The sequence below is a fragment of the Sardina pilchardus genome, chromosome 7, assembly GCF_963854185.1.
Source record: "Sardina pilchardus chromosome 7, fSarPil1.1, whole genome shotgun sequence".
Classification (NCBI taxonomy): domain Eukaryota; kingdom Metazoa; phylum Chordata; class Actinopteri; order Clupeiformes; family Clupeidae; genus Sardina; species Sardina pilchardus.
The window spans coordinates 26,397,997-26,416,216 of record NC_085000.1 but is presented as its reverse complement, the minus strand read 5'-3'; the positions used below and the strand labels follow the sequence as shown (position 1 = coordinate 26,416,216).

The following is an 18,220-nucleotide window of genomic DNA, read 5'->3' as shown; positions in this document are numbered from 1 at the left end:
ACACACAAACACACTCGCACACACACACACACACACACATTCAAAGTAAAAGGCATTTGATAAGTTCAAAACGTGTAATTTGGGCTAATGATAAGACGGAGAGATCACTTAATTACTAGAGGGGGGCTTCAGAACTGGTGTTGCTTGGCGCCTAACAAAGAGGGGAGAGAGCCAGGCTTAGAAGGGGAGCAAAGAAGGGGGCCGATCCCATCCAGCCCTCCTCAAAGAGCAGCACACAGACCCCATACCCTGCAGTCACAGAGGATGCCCATCTTCTGAAAACGCAAAGAAGAGAACGCATCACTTAGTACAACTGCCCTGAAACCACACCTGAAGCCAACTGAGATGTTTTCAACAGTGGTGATAAATCCCTCTGTCTCCTGAAACGATCTTACTTTTCCTTGTTTGTCATTATTGGAGGGATACGGGACAGCATATCGTTCAAGCTTTGATATAACTCACAGAAATGATTCCTCAAGGCAACACAAATATTTTTCATTGAACAGCATTTTAATGGTCCTCCTGCCTAAACCCTTATCTTATCCAAACACTTTCTTTTTTTAACAGTCTGCACGTCCTTTCCGTAGTGATTGAAATGCCCCGGATCAAGTGCAAAGAATTACTCAAGTCACAACGTGACACTTTAATTTTAGCTCCGAACTTAACCCTGAGCCCTGGAGTGACGGAAGGGTAACAGAGGCCAGGGTGAAACGAATGAGTGTGAGGGGGTCCGGTGGGAGAGGAATGCAGAGGAAGTGATCACACTGGCCCACGTGCCCAGGCACTGTCATACATCACCGATGGAAGGAAGGCCTGCAGAGTCTCCAGGCGCATGCCCCGATTCGGAAAGGGGGGGTACATCCATTACATCAAAGAGGCCACTTGTTGACATGGGGGGGGGGGGGGCGGGCAGGGGAGGGGGATGGGTGGGGGGTGTGGGGGGGTGGTTTCACATTTATCTTAGTTGTGGAGACATCAAGGTCTCGCTTGCAGACGGACGTAGAGGAGAGGAGGAGGCTCTCCTCGATCCCCCTGATATGCTGAAGAATTCCATTCGCCTGCCCCTTCAATTATTTCCAGAAGTCATTGATTGCCTCTCTGCCTTTCACAGCTTTCAACTTTTCTTCCTTCACCCCCTCCTCTTTTTTGCAGTCACATGCGTGTTTTCAGCTTTTTTACTTTGGCTCGCCATCTTTCTCTGAAAACTTTCCGTTGGATGTGACTCATCAGTTGCACTTCAGTTCTCACACCACATAGCCATTGTAAGTAAAGGGAAATCCTTCAAATTAGAAATTGGCGGTGAGGCATATTACAGATTTGCTGAGACAAAATGACAGAGTGAGGTGGATTGATCTGACTTATGCCTTCATGTGGTTTGGATCAATGAACAATCTTCATAGTGGCGACTGTACACGTCTCGACTGATTAAACCTCCTCAAAAACCATCCTGGGAGATTCACCTGTAATTAATGTGTCCCCCCCCTCGCTTATTTTTTTCTTGCCCAGCCAGGATTTTACTGGCAGATCAGGTTAAGGAAGCAGGAACTACGCTCTCTCGGCCTGAGAGTTTTTACAATCATGTTTTTTTCTGAAGTTCATCATGACAGAAAAAAGGGGTGCCAGTGAGCATGTCGGTGCTAGTACAGTTAAATATAGCTTAATCAAGCACAGGTATAAATCATTCTTAATGGCACTCAAGAAGCCTCGGGAGCTGTGATTTACGCAAAGGGGCAAGACAAAAGAGAGGAAGGAAAAGAGAGCAATGGTGCTGTGACGTATAAGTATTGCAGTGGGGTCTCAAAGCCAAGATGTCAAATTGCCAGACGACAGGCTGTAGGAAGGACCAGGCTCTCCCTCCCTTCCAGCAGGTCCCTCTCCCCCTCTCTTTGTTGTTCTCTTTTTTAATTTGACTTTATAAGGAATTCCTTGTTTTTTCTGCCGGGAAGTAGAGGAGTGACTGTGTGAGGCAGAGAGGGAGAAAAGAGGCTTTCCCCCCACAGAACTGAAGTCACAAAGGCATCAGTGGGTCTAGAGCTGGCCCTTTTGCCCCTCAGTTTGACAGCTGCGGGGGCCATTTGGAACAGCAAACAGTCACTTCAGGGAAAAGTTTGATGGTGGCCAAATAGCATCTCACCATTTAAATGGAAATTTAAAAAAAAAACTTCTTTCACCATGTTTTGATACCCACTGTTGACAATAGTCTCTCATCTATTTCAAAGCAGACGTGGGTGGAATACCACCAAGAACTTTTCAAAAGATCACAATCACATCTTTGAATGTCTAGTGACTTCAAAATGCCCCCCCCCCCCCCCCCTTGCCCCATAAAGCATTTGAATCTGTCTGTTAACCCGCCGTCTTACATCAATCCTGTCCTGTCCACCCAGGCGTCTGGATGCCAACCTGATAATGGAGGTCCCCCCACAGACCTTCTCTGGTCTCCGCTCCCTCCGGCACCTCTGGCTGGATGACAATGCGCTGACGGAGATCCCGGCGGGAGCCCTCAATAACCTGGCCTCCCTACAGGCCATGACCCTGGCCCTCAATCGCATCAGCCACATCCCCGACAACGCCTTCCGCAACCTCTCCAACCTGGTCGTGCTGTAAGTAAGGATGCAGGCATTGCAATTGTGTATGTGTGTGTGTGCGTAGATGTTGCACATGCATGTAATCCAGAATTATAAAGATTTACGTAGAGTGTTTGTGTGTTCTCAACAGAAACACTAAGATGATTAACAGTGTGAGCAATGATAACAAAACAAAATTGGGTTCACGTTTTTTTTTTTACTTGCACAGTACTTATGTCTGAATGGAGTTGGCAGTGGGGCATGTAACACCAGTATGTATACAGTCATTGTGTAACAGGAAAACTTGTCAAAAGAGGCTTGAAATTTAATCTGACATATGAAGACATTTAGAGTGGTGGAAGTCTTTTAATCCTTGTTGCTGTTCATTATCACACGATAACTATGCTCTGGTCTATTGTTTATAATGGGGATTTTGAAGAAATAGCAAAGAAAGAAGCAGTATTATACTATGCAAAGCATAACATTGGGGCTATGATTAAGGTCATGCTTGTATCCAGCAAAATCATACTGTTTGTTTTTCAAACGATTGTTTTAATGTGTACTCTGATTATAATTACCACTTTGATTTCCAGGCATCTTCATAACAACATGATCAAAACCCTGGGACAGAATTGCTTCGAAGGACTGTATAGCCTAGAGACTCTGTAAGTACCTACTGATGATGTCAATCGTGAAATACAGGGTTTCCAATTCTGTACAAAAAACGTCTATGATGGTTCTTGGGAACTCCTTAAGTAGTTTGTTACGTGAGAGCTTTGACGGATACTTCCTAACAATACACTGTTGAAATCACTCTTTCTTTAAAGAGAAAAGCCTTTCTTTCACAACCTCAAACTGACTGACCTCTTTGGTTGTTTTATTAAATGCATCTTCCAACATAATTACTGGAAGAAATGTGAGCCTATTTATGTATTACAAAACTGATACAATAAGGTTCAAGAACACAGAGGAAAAAAATGGCTTTGATGGAGTCAATTGCTAATAATCAAAATAATAGTCGTAATATTGTGCTGTTATTATTCTGTCAATCCAGTAATCAGTAGATTGGAAGGTAGCTGTGAGGGATTGCTACACACGTTTTTTAGTGCTGAATCTTTCAGTGTGTGTATACACAAACAAACCATTGGGCATGGTTGACCAATTACAGTGTATTTTGTTTACTGAAAATATTCCTTTGATGAAAGGGAAGATTTTAATAACGTTTACTCAAAGGCAACTGTGCAATTCTGCTAAATTATGTACTGCAGTATGATAGGTTCATTATAATCTTTCATCAAAACTGCACATGGCTTATGAAGTTTTTTTTTTTTTTTTAAAAAGAAAGAAAATAAAACTGAGAGTGATGCAAACCAAATAACTTGGATCTGTCAGCGCTTGAAAATCAAAACCATCTCTGTCATTTTAATTTGAAAATCGGGAAAACATTTGCGAGCATATGAGTACACATGTTTCGGCCTGGGACACGGAGCAAAAGGGCAACTTGAGTGAGGAGCCGCCACAAAGTGGTCTCTTGTTGATTCAACTATGCCGAAGCATTCCGGAACTCTCCTGGCAACATCTGAGGCATGTGAGGAACATGGAATGTTTGATGGCAGCTGTATGGTGGCACACAGTCATAGAATGCGTGCCAATTGGCCAGCGAACACTTGTCTCACATCCCAGCTCCAAGGGGTTTGACATATTGTAGTGCATAAGATACCAGTGTACTAATATGTAGAACATTGACATTAGTTTAGCAAGTGGCTCTAACGTATGAGGACCAAACGCCATTAAATGTTGAAAGACTTGCTGAGTGATTTGTTTTAGAGAAACAAATGTAATTGCACACCCTTTACTTGAAGTGAAACTATTCTACACATTCTCAAAAAACATTTTATTCTCAGACTGACTCTCTCTCTCTTTCCCACACACACACACACACACACACACACACACACACACACACACACACACACACACACACACACACACACACACACACACACACACACACACACACACACACACACACACACACACACACACACACACACACACACACACACACACACACACACACACACACACACACACACACACACTTTATGTGGTCGGGATAATAAAGCCAATTTGCACTGCATTTGCTGGTGTTATATTGAAAAAAGCCATGGCAAGTATGGGAACCCTCTACTTTAAAGGATTTAACATATGCTGGAGTCATGGTGGTCTCCAGGATACCGAGTGTTTGACACCTGCTTTTTTAATGGCCCGCTGAAGTGTTAAGAATGACGTTTTATTCTTTATATGAAGTATTTAAGATCTGAAAGTAACATACAAGTATACACCCAACTTACCCATGCACACACACTCATGGAAAATGAGTACTTGAGGGAAAGACAGGGACACAGAGAGAGAGAGAGAGAGAGAGAGAGAGAGAGAGAGAGAGAGAGAGAGAGAGAGAGAGAGACAGACAGAGACAGACAGAGACAGAGAGAGCGACCACAGAGAAAAACTGTACACATGCTACATGCAATGGAAGATAAATTAAGCTTATGTATGTTTCAGGATTTGATCAAAATTTTATGTATTCCTTTTTGATAAAAAAAAGAATATGTATATATGCATTAGTGGGAAGTTGATCATGTAAAAAAAGAATCTATGGACTGAGAGTGTTTACAACTGTGACTAGGAGGTCTGCACAACACGAATGTGAGGGCAGGTCACATATCAGATCTTTTTTTTTTTTTTTTTTTACTGCCGTCATAACGTAGGCAGAATGTCCCGCTAATCCTCGCGAAGGAAATCACTTACGTGTAACCTGAGCTGGAGGCCGAGCCAATGCCATCTGCTCAGGCAGGATCAGTGGCCGCGGCCTGGCTCGCCCCGGGTATGTGAGCCGTATGTGTGTGTGTGCGTGTGGTGCGTCTGTGTGTGTGTGTGTGTGTGTGTGTGTGTGTGTGTGTGTGTGTGTGTGTGTGTGTGTGTGTGCGTCTGTGTGTGTGTGAGTGTGTGTGTGTGTGTGTGTGTGGTGCGTCTGTGTGTGTGTGTGTGTGTGTGTGTGTGTGTGGGTGGATGTGTGTGCGTAAGTGGCCAGGCCCTGTGGGCAAAAAGAAGTCAGGGCGCTGAAAGTGTTGTTGTTGGGCATAGTACTCATTGGAACAGCAAAGGCAGCACACCCTCTGATTCAATCTGTGCACTTGGCCCAGGAAATTAAAAGCATTATTCAAGCTTATTTAGGATTTTTTTTTTCAAAGCCCCAAACTGATTGATGTTTGAAAGTGCTAAAGACTAAACCCTCACATTGCAGCCTGTGCTTGCTGGTAACACCCATTTCTTCCCCCACCCACTGTACTGGTGGAGTTATAGTTTTGTTGTGTTTTGCGTTGTCACACTAAAACATTTATTCGTGGAACGAGTTACACGTTGCAGGTCTCTTTTTTTTAAACATGTTTCTAATAAAATAACCAGTGAAATATTTGGTCTGACGTACCACCAGTTAGTCTTACACATCTAAGTCAGACCGTGGGGACGTAACTTAGGTAATGGGGGCTTGCAGGGTGCAGTGCTCTTTTGGGGGAAGTGACGGCACTTCACAGCTGCTGGATCATATGTGCAAAAGGGGGAAGCGGAGGGATCCTGGCTTTTGCTAAAGGGTGTATTTCTCTATCATAGGCCTGAGTGTTTTACCCACTCTGGCCAGCCGCCAAGCCAGGTCCTTTCTCATTCGCAAGCTCACTTCAAAAGAGGTGGCCTCCAGCCAGAAGGCTTTTTTTTTCTTGCTCCCTCCCTTATTTCTCTCTCTCTCTCTCTCTCTCTCTCTCACTCTCTCTCTCTTTCTCCCCTGAAAGGAAAAATATATAAACATTTAGACTGTTTTGAAAGCTTACTCTTAACACTGTGGGATAAGACTCATAATTACGTGGATAATGAGGTATATTCAGCCCTCTGTTTTCTTAGTCCGCGGGACGGGACGCGGTGACGACAGGGGCTGGGCCATGCACAAGGACGCTGGAGCCAAAAACCAGACGATTTACTTCCTTTTATTTACCATCATCCCATTCTCCCTTTCAAGCACTGTTCATTTACTGGGCAAATGAGAAATGGGAAGAAAAAAAAAACAAATGAGAGAGAGAGAGAAAAAAAAACTACAGCTCTTGTTCAATTATAGGATTTTCCCCCCAATAATTGCTCCTTGAAACCTGGAGTGGAAAGCAAGATGAAAAGAAACATTAGACATCCAAGAAAAGCAGTGAAGTCTCTCTGGAGAGAAGGGCAGACTTTGATAAACGTATTGTTCAAGCACCTGCGTATAAAGCCGATTGTCCATGGCAACCACTCTTGTTTGTGCTCGGCGTCAAGCCTTTTTACGTGAGCTTCCCAGCGTGCTAATGAAATACATACACGTCGTAACTTTAATGCGTGGGAGGGGGGCAGGGGGGGGTTGAGGTAGGGGATGGGGGTCATGTAATGTTCAGTTACCTTGCCACAGCTGTAGCAGTCCCAGAGAGCATTCTATATGTAAACCAGAGCCACTTGTGAAAGTCTTGCCTCGGTTTTGATAACCACCGTTTCTGACAGCGCTAGTCTCCGCGGATGTTCGTAGATGCAGCACAGGCATATTTTGAAAGATAGAGGAGATCGTCATCTCCATTAGAGCCGTAATGTAGAAACCATTTTCTCTGATATGTTGTTTCTGGAGTGTTGTTTATTGTTCTCGCAGGGTTCATGGTTCCTGAATTTTGTAAAATTTATGGCTATGTTTTTTCCCCCCTTCTTTTTTTTTATGTCAAAGTGAGCTGAACTACAATGAGCTGCAAGAGTTCCCTGTGGCTATCCGGACCCTGGCGAAGCTTCAGGAACTGTGAGTGTTCCCCAGACCCCCCCCCCCCCCCTCCCCCCCTTCCCCCCCATCACCCCCACTCCCCTTCCCACCCTTGTCACCTAACTCAGCCATCGGGCCAGGGTCTGCTAGAGCCTCTTCATGTCCGCCGCCTGGTATGGCTGCAATGTTCCCGTTTTCCCTGCTAATCCCGTTTACTGCGTACAGCGTGGCCCTCTGATGCTATCGGCCTCGACCCCAGCAGATGCTCTTAAATGAAGATTGGAGTCTTTCCGGCTCATGTGTCCCAAAGTGTTTTCCAGCTGTGTTTGTGCGGCGCAACAGGTGCTTCTGCAAGGCATCCGGGCACTACCCATTAGATGCTGCAATATGCTGTATTATTTTTATTTTACTTTACAAAACCATTAGACCGTATTTAGAGGGATCCAGATGTAGATTATTTCTTTACAGCTGCAGTTTTAAACTCTGTCTTTACAGAGTATAGAAACTGAGTGCATGCATGATATGATGACCGATACCCTCAGAAACACTGAGGCAAAAATGAAATATGGATAGGATTATGATCTTTTAACCGTCGGTGAAGGTTTTTTTTTTTATTCTTATTAAAAAAAAACAAATGTCCATTTCTCAGAGACACTAGGATTTGTAACATTCTGACCACAGTAACTCATGATATGTGTTGCAATACATGAAAACTCCTGAACAGCTGAACATTTTGCTTGTTACAGGGGATTCCACAACAACAATATTAAGGCCATCCCAGAGGGGGCTTTTGTGGGAAACCCACTTCTCCAAACCATGTGAGTTTCTCTCCTTTTATATGGGAGTACTCTACCAACCCAACTCTCCCCTACCAACACGTCCAAGGGCCTGTCCTATAATCCTGCTGAACTGTGTGGAATTCCTTTATACTTAGGCCAAATGTGTCTGTTAGGGTGACATTCACATGTTTCAATATCCAGTAATATAACTCATATTGCAGAAAAATTCAAGAACAAAGAAGTGAGAGAAGTGAATTTTGTTGTAATCGTTAATATATCATGTTCTAACCATATTCCCGGACAGCTTGAACTTTTTGGTCTTTCTGTCACTCTCTCATTCACTCTTTATTTCCCTCAGAAATTTCTATGAGAACCCAATCCAGTTTGTGGGCAGATCTGCTTTCCAGTTCTTACCAAAGCTGCATACTCTGTGAGTTCTCTGTGTATTCTCTGTGTCAAATGTAATTTGTGCATTGATGAATGTGTGAAATGTTTTTGGAAAAACTATACTTACCCTGTTAAGGCAAACACTCAAACATGTATTTGCTGAGATACAGGCAAAGATTTTTCTAAATGTATAATTTGCCATCAGAGGCTGAAATTACCTCGGGTGAAACTAGCAATTCATTCAAATGATTCATTGCAGTTCCGAATGTCACTTATGGTGTCACGTTAAATCCCTAAAATATAATTTGTTTTGTTTGTTTTTTCATGCCATAATTTCCATGTGTAATGTGCATCCATCTTCAGAGTTCTGACAGTCTGAAGAGTGAGCAAATTATGCATATCAGTGCAGTAGTACTAACACATAGCATGCAACAGGTCTGTCCTGTAATCAGTACCTGTTCCAGTCTATGAATTTTATTAATGACTGTGATGGAACATGAATAATGTTCAGCTACAGACCGGTTCCACCGCCAGCGCTCTCTCCACAGAAGCCAAGCGTGTGTGTTTTAGACGAGCTCTGTTATCACAGCTCATTGCAATGAAGTGCCGGAGCTCAAATGTTTGGTCTACCTCAGATTACAGAGCTCCGAGCACTGCAGCAGTGCTGCCTTCCCCAATGAAACAGGCCTGCTCTCGCTCCATCTCTCGCTCTCTGCTCTCTCTCTCTTTCTCTCTCTCATTCTCTTTCTCTCTCTCTCCCTCGCTTTCTCTCTTTCTTTCTCTTTCTCTTTCTCTCTTGCGTGTGCACGTGTGCTCGCTCCCCCTGCTGCCGCAGCTGCTCGCTAGGTTTCCTGTCTGTACTGGCGTAATGAACCAAACTAATGAGTCCTAACCACACTCCACAGCTCCCTAAATGGAGCCACGGAAATTCAAGAATTCCCTGACCTGAAAGGAACAACAAGTCTGGAAATACTGTGAGTAATGCTGGTGTCTTCCCTTTCAATTCTCTCTTTCCCTCCACATACTGTAACTCGCAAAATTGCGGGGAGACTTAAATTAAGAATATCGAGGGCTCTGGTAGTTATTACTTTTCTTTAGTGGTCATTATGAACAGGCTCAATGCTATTTAGAGAATTTTGGCTAAATTTGTTTTTCTCTGATTAAATAACTACGGTAACTGGCATGTCACAGACTAAAATAGAGCCATTGACAACGCGCCAGGCATTCAGACAGCCAAGGCGACCAATGGCAGCGTTTCAGCATCCATGTAGTAATTGTTTACTAAATAGAGTTGTGCTTGCTTGCGTTGATTTGCACAATAGCCCTGGAGCTTCACCAACCCTCTCTCCCCCATCCTCTCTTTTCTGCTCCCCCACCCAGTGCCCTCACCAGGGCTGGTCTCACTACCCTACCACAGAGCCTCTGCCAACAACTGCCCAACTTGAGATCACTGTGAGTATTCAGTCTGCTTAGCACACTAATAAACATGGAAACTGACTATAACCATCGCTAGAGTGACTTACTATAGTCCTCCATTGTCCCGTGACCATGGAGCAAATATATGATTTGTTTGTTGATGTAGGACCTAGAAGTTTAGTTCTTACACAGTGTTCCAATGGACTTCCACGGGAGATCGCCATGTTTAGATACAGCATTTGGTTAACATGAAGTGTGCAGCGTCAGCTCTGACTTCACCAAGCGCTGGTTCTCTCATGGCCACTGGCTTTCTGCCCCTCCGACAAATGTTTTTGCTCAACATTTAAATGATGATGTTGTTTTCCTGCTTTCACTCATCTTGTGATGCTCAAGAATGCCGAAGGCTTGTGGGTACACCGCTGATCAAGTCTTTGGTCAGGCTTTCATAATTCACCAAAAACTGCACTCAAACAAATGCTTTCAATAGCCCGATTCAAGAGCGCACTCTGGTATAAGACTTCAATCGCCTCGTCTCACAAGGGAAATCTCTGCAACATGTAACTGCTTAGGATAAAGTTCATGTGACTGCAGATATCCATATGGTCCTGTTGAGCATACCACCAAGTTTTTTGTGCAATGTGTACGTGCAATGTTTCAACACCTGCCTTTTTTTAGGATACGCTAAATCCAGCTTATTTTAATTAACTTCATTGAATAAGATGATGCAACCCCCCCCCCCCCCCCCCCCAACCACACACACACACACACACACCAAAACACAAACACACACACACACACACACACTGCTCTGACTATCGTCATGACAATTGGAATGGACATGCGTATAAGGGGAGATGCAGCTACATCAAGCTAAAGTCTTGGCAGTGGTCTAATTGTTGTGCTATGCCTATTACACAAAAATGTCAACAGCAGATGAGAGATGATAAGAGCAATCCACAGCTAAATGAATCATCATGCTTACATCACCATGCACAACCACACAGCAAAAAAAAGCCCCACTGCTGTGTAAGTTAAAAGAAGCTCCTCATTTGTTTTGCAGCGAACTGTCCCACAATCAGATTGAAAAGCTCCCAAGCTTTTGTCACTGCAAGTCGCTCCAGGAAATGTGAGTTTGTGAGCAACTTCTGTTCTCTATCTCCGCTTGAACTGTACCCTTATTCATCATCACACAGTGTTGCAAAGCCACCGCTGAGCTCATTGTCAGGGATTATTGCTATGAAACCTCAATAGCCAGAAAAGGTTGACATCATCTATCTCTGCTCCTTGTGTAACAAATGTGATACTGTGCTCTAATCAGTTGTAGTTGTATTCTCTCTCTCTCTCTCTCTCTCTCTCTCTCTCTCTCTCTCTCTCTCTCACTGCGCTGGTGTCATTTCCTTGCTGAGTAAACCCACATATGCAGTAGAATGGGTGTTGTTTGTCGTGCCTGTCGGTGGCAGTGGCGGTATAGCTGAGGTAACGTTTTTGTTTTGACTCTCCGCAGAGCCCTGCAGCACAATCTGATCCGGCAGATCGAGGCGAACACATTCCAGCAGCTGTCCTCCCTGCGCTCACTGTACGTGCACGCTCCATCTCGCTTTTCTCCAACACACACATGCACTATACACACACACACACACACACACACACACACACAGACGTACATACACACACACACACACACATGCACGCAAACACACACACACACACACACACAGACACACACACACAGACACACACACACACACACACACACACACACACACACACACACACACACACACACACACACACACACACACGTACATACACACACACACACACACACACACACACACACACATGCACGCGCACACACACACATACGCACACACATACACTTTTATACTGTATACATTCATGTGTTCACTCACAAACATACAACCTGTCCCAAACTACTCAGCAATTCTCACTTACTTCACCATTGGCTATTCATGTTATTTGAGTGCCCTGGCCAAGCCCAAGTGCACTTATAATGCGCAGGCAATGTGAACACATTTCTTCTGAAATGAAGCTGTCTCTCAGCATGTGACACATTCACTTGAACAAGTAACAGAAGCGCCCGCGTTGCCAGAGACCTACACGATGCCGGAGTCCTTCATATTGCTTAACACTCCCACCCTGTGGCCTAAGTGAAAACCATGACAAGACAGATAAATAATGTGTCTCTGATAACCGTTTGCTGAGCTTACTAGTCGTGTAACCTCTGTGTTCTGTGTGTCCACCATCCTCTGCAGGGACCTCAGTTGGAACAACATCGAGACGATTCACCCAGAAGCATTCTTATCCCTGCACTCTCTGGTCAAACTGTGAGTGCCAGTCTTGCCGTGATTGCCAGCCTGATGTCTTGCCTTAACAAAAAAAAGAAAGCGAAAAAAAAAAAAAAGAAAAAGCACTGTTTCACTGTTGTTTTCCAGTGAACGAGGGGATAGCTGCCAGGTTGCTGAAGTTTTAATTAAAGCCTGGATTGCCAAGTGTTTTTCTTAAGTACAAACATTCAGATTCCTTGATCCATACTTTAGTATTTATGTCATCGACCCCATGTTTTTCTTGGCAAGGCTCTATGAAGTTGTGGTTGTAATAATGAAAAATCCTTTTGCTGTGGTGCAGACTTATGTCGTCAGTCACAACAGATTAAAAGTGCTGTATGACAAGAATGCAATGATGTCGTTTTGAACAAGGCATGCAAAGTGACTCCTAACACCTGCTATAAACCTGCAGATGCAAAGAGCGTAGATCTACACTTAACGCTTTTCTGTGATGATAGAGTCTAATTTCGGCCCTCTCTCTGTTCCCAGTGATCTTACAGAAAATCAGTTAAGCATGCTGCCCATGGAGGGACTGTCCAGTCTCACACACCTAAAGCTGAAAGGAAATATGGCCCTGTCCAGTTCTTTCAGGCAGGAGGATTTCCCCAAGATAAGGTACAAGAGCTATTTCATCCTGACTTGGGCAAAAACAATATTGTCAGTTGTTGTTACTTTTTAGCTAAGTAAAGTTGTGTTGATTTGAAAATAAATCAGTGAATGACTTATCAAGGTCACAGGTATTTGTCAGTGTTCTCAGCAGTTTTGGGAACACATAAATCAAACCACTCAAACAGTGGCGACAGAATAATCTGCAAACCTCCCACTGACAAACAGTATAACCTAATTGGCCTGTAATAAAGACACACCTTTATAGCTTTGGACAGCAATAAAAAATATAATAATAAATGACATAAACCCATCCAGCACCGGATCCTTTCTCTACGACACGAACGAAACACCTGAACTCTTGTCATTCCCAGCCCCCATACCTCAGTCACTGTAGCATGCACCTTGACATACCTAGCGCAGTATGTCTGTTTACCGTCTATTTACCTTGACTTCACTCTCCCTGGAGGCGGAAAGCTATCATTCCCAAACATCTGTGGGTCCTCTATTGCTGTGCTTGCTTTACTGTCATTCACATAATGGCTAGGGGCAGTAGAAGCGGTCCACTGATGGACTGTCTCTAGATTTCATGATTGGCCTCTGCAGTTGAGATGTTGGGGATGTGACAAGGAGCTAAAGGGTGTTTTCCAAAACTCACAGATGAGACAGTAATGGACACACAAGACAGAAATGAGTAATATTCCAAATGGTGTACTCACCTCAAATCTTCATGATGAATTGTTTTCAAAGACATTACACCACAGTGCTCTACAGTTTTTTTGTTCACCTCAAATTTGTCTTTGGGAAACATTAAGACCTTAACTTCAAATTATGAGTTGAAGTCACTTATTCGTTAGCTACAGCTAGCTAGTATAAATCCTATACTAACTAGTACATAGGCTACATTACCTGTTACAGATAACCAACATGTGTTAAATGTTACCTCAACAGGGTGATTGAAATGCCCTTTGCCTACCAGTGCTGCGTGTATGGTGCCTGCAACAGTCACAAATCCATCAACCAATGGGATGCGGAGCAAATCAGTGAAGACGATGACCTGCATAAGAGGACCATAGCTTTATTTCCTAACAACTGTAAGTACGGTATATGGCTTCCATACAATAATAATGACTTACATTCCAAATAAATAATACACCTTCTACTGTATATTGTAGCGTGCCACACTATTCATTGAGGTTTTGCTGGTACACATGTCTGGAAACTCAAATAAGAAAGGCTTGGCCTGCCAGATTTCTGGTTGATCAATCAGTGCCCTGTGAGGTATAGGTTAAGAGATGACAGAAAAGGAAGTTATTTCGTTTCAAAGCAGGCTAAAGCAATCTGGCTACTGGCACACAGTGTAGCAGGGGGTGCCACATGTATATCCATCCATGCCATTATTATGATTGTGTGAAAGATGAGAGTGACATCACCACCCTGTGAGTTGTGCACGGTGTTGTTTATTTTTACTCTGGGCTTGGTCCTAGTTTCTGCTCACAATGGTGCTGCCAGTTAAGATCTCACAAGTTGAGCTCTGCTAAGACAGCTACAAGCTAATCCAATTGTCTTCCATGTAATTTGGGTCAGTGCTCATCAGAAATGCCCCTTGCCCAATTGAAATTCAACAGCATGTCTCCTGACCACAGTGGATGAAGTGAAGATTTGTGGGATTGCAGCACCAGGCTAGACATGGTGTCCGTTTCCGAAAACAACATAGTTTCACAACAATTTGTGGAGCCTGCAACACGTTCAGTCAATACCTATTGCACGATCTTCTGAGAAATGCCTTTTCTCAGAGCAAAGCTAGGTCACAGACGATCTACCTGGTGGAAAGAAAACAATGTTGCCTTTTATAGCCCTCTGCGCTCTGTAATGAAGTTCAGTCTGTGAGCTATTCCTGGCTCTTCATATCTATATTTAATTAGGAAAGAGCAAACATGTTAGTGCAAATCTGAAACCACATGCACTTGACATTTTTCTTTTTTTACGCCATACATACATTCCTTCATATGAAATCCAATTGACGTGCACACTTGAAAGCAGTCTGTAATTACTTTTTGAAAGGGTCTATTTGAAACAAGATTGAATGAGTACGATTGTCTAGAGGCACACATGAATGTTATCTTAAGATAACAAAAATTAAGTATGAACAAACAATGTTAATAGGTATAAATTGGCCCCCAAGTACATAAAATATTTTCCTTGTATTGTTCCGCCTACAATTACATGCGAGATTTACTATGCAAGGGGCAAATTATTAAACCTCAAAAATGATGCAATTGACATTTTCTGACGTTGGATCACGCAGATTAACTTTATCTTTCATCAAGCAGCCATTGTTGCATGTTAGTGTTGGAAAAACAAAGCTGCCATTTTGCATGTTCGATTCTTTTGTCTTGCAGATGACCCCGACATGGAAGAATTCCAATTAGAAATCGAAGAATCCAAACTGCAAACCAGCATCCAGTGCACACCACTCCCAGGTATACTTGATCTTTTTCTCCCCCTGCCAGTAGGTTTGATTTATTGTCAGTATGTGTTGAAACAGATACAAATTGTAATTGTGAGTTTAATGAAGCCTTCACTTTGCTCCTCTGCCAGGTCCCTTCAAGCCCTGCGACTACATGTTTGATAGCTGGGGCGTGCGGCTGGGAATGTGGGCTATCACTCTCATCTCGCTGGTGGGCAACGGTCTGCTGATCATCAGCGTCTTCGGCTCGCCCACCTACCTGTCCCCGGTCAAGTTCGTCATCGGCTCCATCGGCGGCGCCAACCTCCTGACGGGCCTGTGCGCCGGCACGCTGGCCATGGTGGACGTGCTGACGTTCGGCGAGTTTGCGCGGCACGGCGCCCGCTGGGAGTCGGGCACGGCGTGCCAGACGACCGGCTTCGTCTCCATCTTCGCCTCGGAGGCCTCCATCCTCTTCCTGACGCTGGCGGCCGTGCAGTGCAGCGTGTCGGTGTCGTGCGTGCGCGCCTACGGCAAGTCGCCGTCCTTCGGCAGCGTGCGGGCGGCCGCCGCCGCCTGCGTGCTGCTCTCCGTGGCCGTGGCGGCGCTGCCGCTGGGCAAGGTGGGCGAGTACGGCACGTCGCCCCTCTGCCTGCCCTCCCCCTTGCCCGAGGGCCGGCCGTCCACGCTGGGCTTCATGGTGGCGCTCATCATGATGAACTCCCTCTGCTTCCTGGTCATCACCGGCACCTACATCAAGCTGTACTGGGACCTGATGAAGGGCGAGTTCGACAGCATCTGGGACTGCGCCATGATCAAGCACGTGGCCTGGCTCATCTTCACCAACTGCCTGCTCTACTGCCCCGTGGCCTTCCTCACCTTCTCCTCGCTGCTGGGCCTCTTCCCCGTGGCCGAGGAGGTCATCAAGTCCGTCCTGCTGGTGGTGCTGCCGCTGCCGGCGTGCCTCAACCCGCTGCTCTACCTCCTCTTCAACCCGCACTTCCGCGAGGACGCCCGCCTCTTCTGGAGCCGCGCCAAGCTGGCGCCCGAGGAGACGCTGGACTCCTTCGTGTCCATGGAGACCGAGAAGAGCTCCTACGACTCCACGCAGGCCCTGGTGTCGTTCGCCGAAGTGGACACCCTCTTCGACGCCTCCGCCTTGCCCAAGATGGAGGTGGTGGAGGACCGTTACCCCTGGTCACCCTCCGTGCCTCTCATCCCCTGCCAACAGAAGATGCTGACCATCGGCAGAGAGCGTATGGCCGGGTCTGTGCCGGGAATGTGCCTTAACGAGGAGGAGTGTTTGAGAGGCAACGGGCTGGACAGCATCAATGGCAGCTCCTTCCCCACTGGAGTATGTCACTCATCTCCCCTCGCATCTCATTTGTAAATCAATTATGTGGCCATTTGAGACTTCTAAGGACCATTTCAGAAAGAGAAAGAGAGAGAGGGAGAGAGAAGGGAAGAAAAGAAAGAGTACAAAAGCGGAATATTCTCCTTGGACACTGCCGTGAATCTATCCTTACATTTTGGAACATTATGTTGACTGTCTTTGATGAATGAACTAATTAATTGTGGGGATTGTGGTTTGTGGTTTCCCAGGGAAACATCAACCATTATGCTATTGTGCCATCACAGGAAAGCAGATTAATTTATATATTCAGGAAGCTGTCTCATGTGGCGACTGACATGTAACTTCATTTTTCAACATGGCAAAAGGAGGTAACAAAGGGTTTTAGTACCATAAACAAAACACATCAAAGAGGCGCAGAGAAAACAAGAGAATGAGCTGTTGATGCAGACATGAGATTTAACAATGTGTAAAATTGAAAAACTCTCATTATGTTTCCTTCACACCTCCTTGTCTGACATAATGAGCTACATTTTAATTATAGTTTCGGTATAATTTAGAATGGATTCCTGGTCCAGCTCTCCTTCATGTGCAGATCTCAAACACAACCGATTCTCCACCCCAGATGATTATAGAGCCCTTGATTACCTCAAGAGTTCAGACATGCAGTGCTTTGCTTTCCCATGAACATGAATCATTTCCACTCAATGTGCTAATGGCTTTGGTATAATAAAACATTTTTTTTTCTAGTGTGGTGAGAGCAGTACAATGAGAAGTTTACCATTGGAATTTTTCAGAAGCCCTATTTTTTTCCCCAAATGCATTTCAAACTCTTCCATGTCTTGCATGGAACCAAATATACCTTGTATACAATTATATTTTAGTTTCCACCAAACAAATTGAAATAATTAACTTGACAGATTATACGTTTCTCAAGACTTGTAACAACAGACAATGAAAATGTAAGTAAAGGGACAAACTGCAATGTATGGGCTCACTATGTATTTCACTGTATTTAAGAAAAATATACATTTCATGTCTGGTTTAAAAGGGAATTTACTGCTTTAGTCACAAATGATTATCTATGATACTACAGACCCCTACCAGATCACATTCATGGCATTGCAGCAACTTTAAATGTTTTGATTTTGTATAGTACATACAATTTGACACATTCTGTAGAAACGGAATGTACTTCCATTTTTCCAGTTTAGGCTGACAAAGAAAGGCAATTTACTGCCATTTAGATCCGCAGTCAAGTTTGGATGGCCATTATTGTCTGTGTATAGTAGGCTAGCTGTTGTATGTACAGTTGTAACTACCTCTGACCTAGCATGCTATTATTTCATTGTACCCCAAGTGTGTTGATCGTCTCTTTTTACACAAAGTATGTTAAATTTATATATAATTTTATATTAAAGTAAATACCATAGTTTGTAAAACACGTACTATTTTGGATGTACATATTTTCATATTTCTGTACACGTACAACAAAAAA

General features: G+C 44.2%; 1 protein-coding gene across 1 annotated transcript in view; it reads left to right on the top strand.

Moving 5' to 3' along the window:
- LOC134087811 (leucine-rich repeat-containing G-protein coupled receptor 6) overlaps positions 1-18,206 on the top strand; it is a 66,262-nt gene extending 48,056 nt beyond the window's left edge. Inside the window, exons 5-18 of the mRNA XM_062541570.1 lie at positions 2,385-2,600; positions 3,158-3,229; positions 7,357-7,425; positions 8,133-8,204; positions 8,524-8,595; positions 9,458-9,526; positions 9,933-10,004; positions 11,029-11,094; positions 11,473-11,544; positions 12,245-12,316; positions 12,806-12,931; positions 13,874-14,016; positions 15,325-15,405; positions 15,524-18,206. Coding sequence (XP_062397554.1) covers positions 2,385-2,600; positions 3,158-3,229; positions 7,357-7,425; positions 8,133-8,204; positions 8,524-8,595; positions 9,458-9,526; positions 9,933-10,004; positions 11,029-11,094; positions 11,473-11,544; positions 12,245-12,316; positions 12,806-12,931; positions 13,874-14,016; positions 15,325-15,405; positions 15,524-16,761 — 2,440 coding nt within the window. The 3' untranslated portion in view covers positions 16,762-18,206. The remainder of the gene's footprint in view (positions 1-2,384; positions 2,601-3,157; positions 3,230-7,356; positions 7,426-8,132; positions 8,205-8,523; positions 8,596-9,457; positions 9,527-9,932; positions 10,005-11,028; positions 11,095-11,472; positions 11,545-12,244; positions 12,317-12,805; positions 12,932-13,873; positions 14,017-15,324; positions 15,406-15,523) is intronic.
- The last annotated feature ends 14 nt before the right edge of the window (positions 18,207-18,220 follow it).